Source organism: Magnolia sinica, chromosome 4 (assembly GCF_029962835.1).
Source record: "Magnolia sinica isolate HGM2019 chromosome 4, MsV1, whole genome shotgun sequence".
Classification (NCBI taxonomy): domain Eukaryota; kingdom Viridiplantae; phylum Streptophyta; class Magnoliopsida; order Magnoliales; family Magnoliaceae; genus Magnolia; species Magnolia sinica.
Window position 1 is genome coordinate 6,185,653 of NC_080576.1, and position 13,240 is coordinate 6,198,892.

Genomic DNA, 13,240 nt, shown 5'->3' on the forward strand with positions numbered 1-13,240 from the left:
GAACTCCTATGGTTGCTGAAAGACAGGTGAGGCTCTTATGAGAAGTCTTGCACCCAACTAGTGGATATAGGCCGTTTTCAACCACACCTTGAAGTAGAATTCTGCCTGTCAGGTTCTCCTTCACAATAAAAGAATTAGCAGTTAATATAAAGTAACAATTATTATCTAAACAAAATTGATTGATAGAGATAAGATTGGTTGCTGCTTGGGAGCAATGGAGAATTTTGTTTAGACGAAAATTGGATTGGCCGAAGTGAAAGGTGGTAGAACCAGTATTTAGAACTTGCAAACTTGAACCATTTCCAATAGTTACAGTTTCTGATTCGCGAAAGGGCTGCTGATGAGTGAGATTAGTTGCATCTGATGTAATATGGGCATTGGCGCCACTGTCCATGTACCAAACTTGATTTTCAAAGGTGGCATTAGTCTCAGCCACCATTGTGGCAAGATCTTGAGGAGGGAATCGACCCTGATATGAATAATCAAAGCGGTGAAAACAATCAATAGCAATATGACCAGATTTACCACAAATTTGACAAACCGGACGGTTGTTTGGAAGCTGTAGAGGAGTAGATCTGGCTTGTTGGTGTGGCCGATAATTAGAGGAAATTGCATTCGGCATTTTTGTGGGAGGGAGTGGAGGTCCTTTCTTTTTCACATAAGTAGGGGCCTTAGATTTGTTTGCAGCAAAAGCAAAGTGAGTATTATCTGTACCATGAACAGAAAGATTGACATCTAGAAGATTTTCATAGCCTAGTAATTCAGCTTGAAAGTCTTCAAAGGTGAAGTCAGTTTCACGGGATGCAAAATTAAAAGAGGTGACAAACGGTGTGTATGATGATTGCAGGCCGCCAAGAAGAAAGGAGATCAAGTCTTGATCGTCCACAGGCTTACCAGCTGCTGCTAATTGATCGGCAAGATTCTTGGCATTTTCAAGATACTCGGAACAGGATTTGCTACCTTGAGTCAACGTTTGAAGTTGACGTTTAAGATGGGAAATGCGGGAACGAGACTGAGAAGAGAAACGAGTCTGCAGGGCAGTCCAGACTTGCTTAGACATGTCCAATCCATACAATGTGGAAACAAGTTTTTTCGAAAGATATGCAAGGATCCATCCAAGGAGACAACCATCTTTCTTCTGCCAAATAACATAGGCAGGATTGAATGAACCAGAGGCAAGATTTTTTGGAGGACAGGTTTCAGTACCATCAATGAAGCCAACTAAGTCGTGTCCTCAAAGGAGATTAAGGAACTACATTTTCCATGCCAAATAATTGTGGGAGCCATCTAGCTTAACGGAAATAGTAGTGGAAGAGGGTAGAAGGGTAGATGGTGGAAGGATAGGTTCAGGGATGGAGGTGTCATCGGTGTTGGCCATTTGGAGGATGCAGAAGCTGGAGAAAGGATCGGTTGGAAAAGTGTGAGCTTATAAGATGTTAGGCTCTGATACCATGTAAAATACTAACAATTCAATAGAAAGATGAATACAGAGGATATCTTTGGTTTGGCTAACACACTTGAGCCGTGTAGTTTTCCATTATATTTATAGCCATACAACTAAGAACTGTCAAACGTATAATTAGGAAACAAATATGAGCAAAATAAGGAAACAAACAAATACAATCCATTACACGTTTGTAGGAGAAAGTTACGCCAATAGCTGGATTATTTTGAATTAGTAACAGAATGGATGGAGTGAAGAATTGGTGCAGATGCTCCTGGATTTTCTGCTGAAGATTCTGATAGTCTAACATTAATTATATAATAAGCCAATTGGGAGTTGTGATGAATATGGAAGAGGCATGTAAATTGTATGTGATTGAGCTGATCTCAGACCAAGAACTTCAGTGAAATTGACTAAGAACTGAGTGAAATTGACCGAGAACTGAGTGAAATTGACCGAGAAGTTTGAAAAATTGATCAATAACTGAGTGAAATTGACTAATAACTGAGTGAAATTAACTGAATACTGACTAAAATTGACCGCGGACTAAGTGAAATTCACTGGGAAGTAAGGAAAATTGACTGATAACTGAATGAAATTGACTGAGAATTAAGTGAAATTGACCGAAAACTAAGGGCATGTTTGAATTTTTAATTCCCAAGGAAATGCTCCATGAATGGTAATAAATATTTCCCTCCTTAATTGCCCCACTATTCCCCACAATTGATTTGACAACTTACTTTTTCAGTGTAAAAACTGCAAATATTGTGAAATATTTGTGGGTCCCACCATGATGCATATCATATATCTACACCGTTCATCCATTATGTCAGATGAATTCATGATATAAGCCAAAAAATGAGGCATATTCAAAGCTCAAGTGGACCACGCCATAGAAAAATGTGAATCAAATATTTGCCATTAAAAATTTCACGGGGCCATTGTTTCTTTTGGTATGGGCCAGTTGAGTGTTGTATCTACCTCATTTTTCTTCTCATATCTCAAAAAGTTGTTATAAAATGGATGGACAGAACAGATATGTCATATACATCAAAATGAGGTCCTAAAATGGCCACTACTACTTAACCGATTTCCAAAAATGAAATTCCCATGAATATTCGAACAGGTGAAACGGTAATAATCACCCATTTCCAGGTGAAACGATAAAAATCAAATAGGCCCTAAGTGAAATTGACCGATAACTGAGTGAAATTAAACGAATACTGACTGAAATTAACCGCGGACTGAGTGAAATTGATTGAGAAGTTAGGAAAATTGACCAAGAACCGAGTGAAATTGACCAAGAAGATTGAAATTGACCGTGAACTGAATAAAATTGACCAAAAACTTAGAAAAGTTGACCGAGAACCGACCGAAACTGACCGAGAACTTAGGAAGATTGACTAAGAATATTGGTGAAATTGACCGATAATTGAGTGAAACTGACCATATTCATTTGGGTCATATTCAGGGTCAGTATCCCTTTTCATGATTATTATTTTTCTTTCAAAGTCTGAATTGTAGTAATAAATCCTCAATTTCAAAAAATTTAACAAATATCTTCGATTTATATCATTCGTCATTACATTACATTTAAAAATAAATTATATTACATCATTTGAACATAAAATGCATGACAAATTACATTATTCCACAGGTATGAAAACTTGCACCTTCGACAATTGTCACCATCCAAGGTTGTAGCAATGAACAGAATACCCTTTTAGATGTATGTCGTCAATGGGTAAGACCCTTCGTAGAGATATTTGAAAACTTCTAACACACTGTCCGAGTGCAACAAAACATCTCTCGAACTAGCTAATTTGTGGATTAATAAGCATGACAATCACCGTCCCGGGTTCGCCATCCTCAACTCATGCAAATACATCGAGAGTTCTTTGTAAGAGTCTTCATAAGACTCTATTATACGATTGATTGCGATCTCCTTAGCGTGATTGATTGAGAAGTCGATGAAATTGACTGAGAAATTCAATAAATTGATCGAAAACTTTGTGAAATTTACTGAGAACTTCATGAAAATGACCGAGAAGCTGGGAAAATTAACCGAGAACTTCATAAAATTGACTAAGAAATTCATTAAATTGACCAACAACTTAATGAAATTGACTGAAAACTTCATGGAATTCATCGATAACTAAGTGAAATTGACTAATAATTGAGTGAAATTGACCAATAACTAACTGAAATTGGCCACGAACTGAGTGAAATTGATCGCAAACTAGGTGAAATTGATCGCGAACTAAGTGAAATTGACTGATAACCGAGTGAAATTGACTGCGAACTGAGTAAAATTGACTGATAATTGAGTACAATTAACCAATAACTGAGTGAAATTGACCGCAAACTAAGTGAAATTGACCAATAACTGAGTGAAATTAAATGTGAACTGAGTGAAATTGACTGATAACTGAGTGAAATTGACTGAGAACTCACGTAAGTTAGTGAAATTGACTGATAATTGAGTGGAATTGATCGATAACTAATTAAAACTGACTGCGAACTGAGTGAAATTGACCAATAACTAAGGGAAATTGACTGAGAACTCGCTTAGTTGACCGAGAAGTTGTGGAAATTGATCGAGAAATGAGTGAAATTAATCGATAACTTGTAGAAAATGACTGGTCAATTTCACTCAATTCTCAGCCACTTTCACTCATTTCTCAGTCAATTTCATGAAATTGTCAGTTAATTTCCATAAGTTCTCGGTCAATTTCACGCTGTTCTTGATCACGATGTTAATTCCAAGTAGTTATTGATCAATTTCACGATGTTCTCGGTCGATTTGACTCAGTTCTCAGTCAATTTAACTTAGTTCACGGTCAATTTCAATCAATCCTCGGTCAATTTCACTTAGTCTTCGTTCAAATTCACTTCGGTCTTCGATCTTTGATATAAAAAAAAAAAACCTCAATGTGGGCCTAGTAAAGGAAACAACTTTCAATGATGGAGGAATTAAAGTCATTGTTTTCTTTCACGTGGGCCATTTGAACATTGAATTTGCCTCACTTTTTTACTGATGCCATAAAATGTTTAAATAAAATGGTTGGACTGTGGACGGTACGAATATATCATATATAATACGGTGGGGTCCACATAATGAAGTGATCAATACTTTCAAATATACTTGTAATTTGTATCTTCTTCGATGAATGTACCATTTTCGTCCTCTCTTGAGTTGAGAAAACTCGAAAATGAAGTATGTGATAAGTGTATTCTCAACTAAAAGAAGAAACAGAAATAAATTAAAAGGTTTGAGAAAATATGCTCTTCATGGTAAAGTATTCTTGTACCAAGATGAGAAAAGAAATTAGGAATTTGGTGCTAGGGTGTTCTCTCACGAGAGAAGAGAAGAAAGGATTTTTGCTGCTAAGTTTTTGTTGCGTGAAGGAGATAAAACGTTTCAGAAATTGGGTTTCCATTGCAGGGGCTTTTCACCCATGAATAGTGTATCCGTTAAGCAAGGTATTAATTTGGGAAAGTAAAATTGATGAATGGTGCATCTGGGAAGCAAGGTATCAATTTGGGAAAGTAAAATTTAGGTTTGATAGAAATGACGATGGGTAAAAAGTGGGGAATGGGGTCGGAAAAATCTCTATAATAATGACAGATTTGTGAGATGTACACACGCACATGACAGGTAGGCCAGGCTTGGCCGAACCGGTTGGGTGTTTTGACTTGAGCCGAAGACGGACCTGAAGATTGATCGGGCCATGCATGTGAGTCTAAGCGCAGCATAGAGTCAGGTCAGGCAGGCTACACGGCTCATTGCCACCCTTAATCGTTTCAACCGTCTGGATCGCTTATACCATCTCACCGCCCATTGCCACCATTCAATGTTTCCAGGTAGGCTGCTTTTCATCCAGCCGTCCAAACCCTTGGTTGTGCCAAGGTCACCGCACATTTGACAATTATAGCGTGGGAACCATCCATTCCGTGTATCCCACTGGACAGATGGTCGATGTGACTACAACTGCCCACCACAGAATATAAAATGGGCAAGATATGGAGGGAGAGAGAGCACCGTACACAGAAGCATGCAAATAATTAAGTTGATAAGGATGTCTATCTTAATTATGTCCGTAAACCTAACTTCTAATCTCACTCGTTAGGTACGTACACCATTTCAATTCAACGATGGATATCATATACTTGACATGTCGGATAGTGTTCAACTTCTAATAAAAAAGAAAAAAAAAAACCAACGGTGGATATTTGACTTATCAATAGACCTAGCAGATCCACCAACTTACGTCAAATGTTCCCAAAATCAAATCCAACGGTGGATACTTGACATGTCACTAATCCAACAATCAACTTCCTCAATTCAAATACCAAACATGGAATGCAGATCACATGGTTACCCAATGACTCATTTTATAAAATTTTATAGGGTCATGTGCTGCTAGCTCACTTGACCATAAACTTTCAAACATGCTTAGCAAGTACCTATCTAGATAATGACTCAAATCCTATACCATCATTTTCATGGAATATACTCCCCATCCTTCCGGGGCTTTTGTTTAAAAAATAAAAATAAAATAAAAAATAAAATAAAATTCTACGCCATCGGTCCTTGATGACCCAGTCATCAGGCAATCTGCTTCTATTCCCACTTAGCTGACATGGCATCTCATAGGAGTCGTTTGGATGCATGGAAAGCTTACTTGAGACAAACGAGGAAGCAAATTACACATGGAGTAAACTCCGTGGGGTCCACTAAGATTTATGTATTTTATCCGGTCTGTCCATCCATTTTACAAGATAATTTTAGAGCCTTAGTGACGCAGGAATAAACGTGATGAGGATAACTACTCCGAATCCATGGAGCTTCTCTGGACTCCTCACAGAGACTTCTCGAATCCACGAGGAAAGAAAACAGAAAATAGAAATAAATTCTAATAAATTCAAAATTGATTAATTGATGAATAGAAACGAGTTCACAACCCTTTAAATAGGGGTACCAAGCAATGGGAAAGAAATCAGAATCAAACTACAACTAAAACTCCTAGAATTCATGACTTACTATAAATAGTAAACTTACTATTTATAGACGGTCGTGATGTCTACTAGTGCGCAAGGTTTTTGGCCAAAAATAGTAAGTGTCCTATTTGGCTTCACCAAACCGTTCTCCTAACTATTCTAAACTCTTTTCACATTGGGCGCAACTCCTAAAGCCCGACGGATGAAGAGTTATAATCAAACTAAAACTTACTATTTATAGTAAAAACGAAATTAAAACAGGAAAACGGCTGTCTATTCAGGGGTTTTTTGCAATTCTGGGTTGCGCAACCCGGCCTAGCAGGGTTGGTTGGCTTCAGTAGCTCGTTCTACCCCAAAATTATATATTTTATGTCAGATAACTCATTCCGGATTGCAAGATACGCCCGATTTAAGGTTCGATGGTCTAGATCACTTCTGTCGTCGACCAGGCCTTTTTTGATCCATCTTGGCCATGTAACTGTCCACGACCCGCTCTACCTCACTTAGCCCCAAAACAAGCATATGCAAGGCTAAAATGGACCACACCATAGGAAACATTGTGAATTGAATGTCCACGTTGAAAATTTCTTAGGGGCCACAAAAGTTTTGGACCCAGATCATATTTGTTTTTTTTTTCCATTCATCCATGTTTTTTTTTATATCTTATGAACAGTTTGTATGACAAATAAACATTACTGTAGGGCCTAGAAAGGTTTCAACAGTGGAAATCATTATTTCTACTGTTTCCTGTGGTATGGTCCACTTGAGATTTGAATAAACTTCAATTTTGGACCCAACATCTAAAATTAGATGGAACGGATGGATGGTGTGGATAAACCACATACATTCACAGTGGGCCCAACTGAGTTTACTCAGTACGGTAAGAGCATACTGAGTAACTCAGTACGCAATCCGATTTGTCGAGGATGTCCACGTCTCAACTGGAGCTTTTTATTAATCCAAACAGTCCTAGTCACCCAGTCAAAACAACTATGCCGAATCGACAAGCAGTTCAATTTCAACCATCGTTATATACACTGAATGAAAAACGACAAGGACCACTTACACCCAAAAATAATTGTTTTATGGCCAATAATGATTTTACTAAATATAGTTTTAACGACAATTAGAAATGATAAACACGAGAAGCTTCTCTTCCTTCCTACGTGTTAACCACAATTCAATCTCCCCACGGTTGGATTATTAAAACCCCAAAATCACTTCCCAAATCCTCTTTGATTGATTTATAATACATAAAGAGGCAGCCCCTCGACATCCCATGGATAGCAATCCCAACAAAAGCCAATCAATGGAAAATCAAATCTCTGAGTTCTAAAAAAGAGAAGATTATTGTTTTAAGATTCAGATTCATTTGTGGGATTTGATCACCCACTTGAAATTTGGAAAAGACTAAAAACACCCTAAGGATACTTGAAATAGCCTGTGAGAGCCAACAAGATGAGATAAAATTAAGTTATAGTGCTCCTAGTTTCTCTAGACATTTTGGATGGTTCAATTGGCGGATTTGGAGTATCGGTTAGATCTAACACATAATTTATGTGCTGGAATGTGAAAGTCACTCTGATCAGATAATCGGATAAACCGGCAAGTTGGCTTAAAAAAAATAAAAAATAAAAAAGATCTTCATCCATTTTCTAAACCTTGGAAGGGATGGTTTAGACTGTATGGTATAAGTTTTCTTTTCTCAAATGATAAGGATTGATGATCGTCGTCCCCAATAAACAGATGGCTCAAATTACTGATTGGACTTATTTTTCATAAATGATCATGGCCATCCACTTTGTTGATCGGTATGACTTTTGCTAGGTATCCCATAAAACACGTCATGGAACAAATGGACAGCCCGAATTGATCGACTGGACTAGTTAATTGTTCTCATGTAACTAGGTCTGTAACTTCAGTGCTGTAAGACAAGGTTAAGTCACAAGGGAGGTTTAAAAAAATAAAATAAAATCACAAGAGAAGTAATATACACCATTTTCAGAGTAGAGTCTATCCTCCACTGTCTAGTCAGTCAAAACAAACACACTTCTGAGCATAGACACCTTCATTGGGCGTCCAATCAGTTTTACAATTATAATGAATTGTCTAACTTTAACTTTTTACTAATTTATTATTAATTTGTTGATGCTTAATAATGAGATCAAAGCCATGGAGCCCAACTTCTTTTGTACGACTAATCAAACATGCATTATGGGATAGTGAATCCTAGGTCTTGCCTAGTATGCTTGATTGTTCAATTCCAATATGTATCTAAAAAGTTTCAGTAGACCAGACCGTTGGTCTCTTAGTCCCTGTAGATGGACCAACCCACAAGGCCTGTTTGAATTGGGAAATTATATATATATATAGAAAATGACACTTATGATGAATAAATCTGAAGAAAAAGGATCCTCAATCCTCATCTTCTGCAAACATCACAAAACAGAAACATATGAGAAATTTGATTTTCTTTCCTCATTTAAAATAAAAAAAATAAATTCCATCAATCTAAACAATCCTTAAAACACAATCCTAACCTTTGGAATTGATTACACAAATAGACGGTTCAAAAGTAGAGTATGGCAATTATCCGAGTTCAAGTGGAAAGGGGTCCATATATTAGTGACTAGGATCTTACAACGTAGAAGAGATTTTGGTTAGTGTCCATTCAATTGTAGGATAGGACAGGGCAATGTAAACAATGGGTCCCACTTCTCACAAAGCCTAGGAAAGAGAACTCCATGAATCAAACCAAAAGACAAATATCCTTCCATCATATCATAATTTTGAAAAAAAAAAAAGATACGGCGGTGGTATTATCTATTTGTTTATACATTGTTTGATCCTTCCAGCCAACTCATGAAAAGAAAAGGCAAAAAACCAAATCTTCTACCTTCAACAACTATATATAAGTCAGATCCAATGCATTCTTTCACCAATCCATCTCTCTCTCTCTCTCTCTCTCTCTCTCTCTCTCTCTCTCTCTCTCTCTCTCTCTCTCTCTCTCTCTCTCTCATGGATACTGAAGCTCAAACCCTTTCATCCTCTCTCACATGTGAATTGAGCATCATACGTGCAAAAAACATCGAATTCATACTGCCCGGCAGGCTCTTCGTTAGATACTACCTTGTGGGCAAAACTGGTGAAAGAATCCGTCTAAACAGCCGAGAAATCTCATCCACATGCGATCTGTACTGGAATGAGCACATTTCATTGGAGTGTTGCGGTGCAGCAGACCCCATGAAGGATCTTAGCCAGCAGAGCGTAGTCTTCGAGCTTCGGTGGAGGAGCACAGCACCTATCATTGGTAGAATTGTGGGATCCAAGCTCTTGGGTAGGGCCGAGATCGCATGGAGAGATGTGTTGGGATCTACGGGCATGTCCATGGAGAAGTGGACCACTCTCGCCACACCGGGCACCATAGTTGTCGGTCTCAAGCCACCAGCTCTTCAGCTGGAGATGAAAGTAAGATTGTCAGATCAGAAGGTAGGACATGTGAATTCAAGGAGAACCGTTGGATCAAGGAGGTGTAAGGAATATAGCTGCAGGCATGATGCATGTAATGGCGTGGACAATGAGATTTTTGCCCTGGCTGCGGCGCTGGAGGTGATATAGGTGCACTTCTGTGTATGGGGCTTGCTAAGATGCTTGCAGTGGGATACTAACCGGCTGTTTTAGTTAGGATTTAGGAAGGCATTTGGAGACATTTGGCATATTGGATTATTTTTTTTTTGGAATGTAAGTTATACAAAATTAACTTCGTAATCATATTTCTTTTCGAATTTTGATTGAATTAATTGGTTCTTCATCCCTTAGGCTTTCTTTTAATAACAATCAAAATATGTTTGGATACATGGATAGGGGCATCCATGGATTATGTGCTTTTTCGTTTGGATGACAACTCTCGAGAGTCCGTTTTCTTCAAGAATGCAACCTAGGAGCATGTATTCCAAAGATGTGAGATACAGCACATGTGCCAATATGATACACGAGTACGTTTCTGGAACATGTAATAAGTGGGTCTCAAATGGAAACATGCTTTCCTAAAATCCAGACTGGGTACTGTGGTAGGGATGCAAGGTAGAGAGCGTTTTTATTGAAGCCTATACTGCATATTCCCCTTTGAAATATCCAAATGTCTGGACAGCCACGTCCAATTGCTAGCCCTTGTCCATAGAGGTGGGCAAGTTGGACCGATCCGGTGGATCCGACCTGATCCGACCCGACTCGGTACCGTTCCGAACAGAACTGACGGCCTAGATCGGCCCTGATCGAATCTGTCCATCGAGATCCTGTCGTTTTTTGGGTCGAATTCGGATAGGGGTGTATCTGAACAGAACCGATCCGAAACCTGGACCGAAAGGGTCCGAACCGACCCGACCTGGGATATAAATATCCCTCGTTTTCACAAAATTCTTTCTCCACGCATTTTTGGCTTTTCGTTTGGCGCCAAAAAAATTCCGCCTAATGTACACATGAGGCCCAACTCTATTTCTCTCTCTCTCTCTCTCTTTATATCTGTCTTTCTCTCTCTCCCTTTTTCTTGAAGAAAAAGGTAAGAAGAAGGTTAGCTAGATGTCTTGCGGTGGGTTTTGGAGCTTTTATGGAATTTCTCTGGTGGAGAGAAATATACAGGAAGAGCCGTTGGGTTTTGGAGCTCGATTTCTATGCCGGAGAGGGAAAGAGAGAGAGAGAGTAGTAGCAGTAGAGCTGGGCATTGGACCGAGTCGGACAGGATTGGGTCCTACTCAACCATGAACGAAATTTGGAGGGCCGAAGCCGAACCTGATCCGATCTAGAGCCGAGTCTGGGTCATCTGACCCGAACAGATCCTAATCCCTCCTGGCCTAAGCCGATCCGAGTCCATCTCAGTCAGAACAACCGAGTCGGATCAGATTCGGCAAGGGTCGGATCGTCATTCTTTTCAACGGTGTAAAAATCATTATTCACACTGTTTCTTATGATGTGATCTACTTGATTATTAGATATATCTAAAATTTAGCATTAATCCCTAAAATCATCCAAAAAAACTGATGGACGGTTTGGATAAACCAAAAATATTCAAGATGGGCCCACCTAGTTTACTCAGCTAACTCAGTAAGAAATTCACTTTTAATTCTACAAGTACTACTGTACTAGGCTATAGCTCTTGCTGTCTCACAGGCTATAGCTCCAGCAGGCTACCAGCTATACAGCTGCTTTATGTACATGTGCGAACGGACTGGCTACTCCGGTCGGTGATCTGTGGGCCCTACCATGATGTACGTGTTTCATCCATGCCGTTCATCAATTTTTACAGATCATTTTAGGGCTTGGTACAAAAAATGATAGGGATATAACTCTTAAGTGGGCCATACCACAAGACAAAAAATAATGAATGGATATTCACAATTAAAATCCTCCTAAGGCCCATCTTATTATTTATTTGACATCCAATCTGTTGATTTGGTCATAAAGACCAAGATGAAGGGAAAAAATAAACATCAGCTTGATCCAAAACTTTTATGGCCCCCAAAACATTTTTAATGGTCAAAATTCATTCAACATTGTTTCCTGTAATGTGGTCCACTTGAGATAGAGATAGAGATATAATCATTTTTTATCATATAATAAAATAATATTTAAAAATAGATGGATGGCATGGATGACACACATACATCATGGTGGGTCCTACAAAGCACCGACCACTAGCCAATGGCTGGTGTCAGGGGGAGTAGCCAATCCGTTCCCATGCTCCTACCGGAGCAACGTTTCGTGAGAAGATGAGCCCTGACGCTCCTCGAGCTCCGAGTTGTACGAACGGTTCAAAGGAGATCAAAGCTACATGACCCACAGTGATGTATTTAGTAAATCTATACCATTCATCTGTTTTTAGAGTTCATTTTAGAGCACTATCCAAAAAATAAATCATATCCGAAGATCATCTGGACCACACCATAAATAGAAGCGGAGATAATGATTTTCACCGTTGAACAATTTGTATGGCCCACCATAGCGTTTATTTTCATCCAATCTGTTCGTAAGGTCACAAAGACCTCAGTGAAGAGGAAAAACAAATTTCATATTGATCCAAAACTTCTGTGAACCCAAGAAGGGTTTCAATGGTAGACGTTCAATCCCCCACTACTTTCCGTAGTGTGGTCCACTTAATAGTTAGATATGTCTTAATTTTGGTCTCAAGCATTAATACGATTTTGCCAAATGGATAGACGGTTTGGATATAACACATACCTTGTAATCAGACCCACAGAGCTTACTAACGTTACACTTGCAAATCCACTTCGTACGCTGGCCGATATGCTTTTGTCAACCAGCAGGTAAATAGCTACTTAAGCGTTCAGTAACTACTAATTAGAGGTGGGCAAGTTGGACCCGATCCGGTGGATCCGACCCGACTCGGTACCGTTCCGAACAGAACCGACGGCCTAGATCGGCCCTGATCGAATCTGTCCATCGAGATCCGGTCGTTTTTCGGGTCGGATTCGGATAGGGGTGTATCCGAACAGAACCGATCCGAAACCCGGACCGAAAGGGTCCGAACCGACCCGACCCGGGATATAAATATCCCTCATTTTTGCAAAATTCTTTCTCCACGCATTTTTGGCTTTTCGTTTGGCGCCAAAAAAATTCCGCCCAATGTACACCTGAGCCCCAACTCTATTTCTCTCTCTCCCTTTTTGTTGAAGAAAAAAGTAAGAAGAAGGTTAGCTAGATGTCTTGCGGTGGGTTTTGGAGCTTTTATGGAATTTCTCTGGTGGAGAGAAATATACAGGAAGAGCCGTTGGGTTTTGG

At 39.1% G+C, this 13,240-nt stretch overlaps 1 protein-coding gene across 1 annotated transcript; it reads left to right on the top strand.

Annotated features, from left to right (window-relative positions):
- The first annotated feature begins 1,352 nt into the window (after positions 1 to 1,352).
- Positions 1,353 to 10,063, top strand: LOC131242004 (uncharacterized). The gene is made up of 2 exons (XM_058240357.1): positions 1,353 to 1,420; positions 9,556 to 10,063. Exons 1-2 carry the CDS (start codon positions 1,353 to 1,355, stop codon positions 10,061 to 10,063), a joined length of 576 nt encoding a protein of 191 aa, XP_058096340.1.
- Positions 10,064 to 13,240: the final 3,177 nt, after the last annotated feature.

Bases quoted from the DNA above. Each gene is read 5' to 3' on its own strand.
- LOC131242004 (XM_058240357.1), top strand. From the start codon at position 1,353: ATGGAGGTGTCATCGGTGTTGGCCATTTGGAGGATGCAGAAGCTGGAG. The intron at 1,421-9,555 runs GTGAGCTTATAA...ACTGCCCGGCAG, and splicing joins AAAGGATCGGTTGGAAAAGT to GCTCTTCGTTAGATACTACC.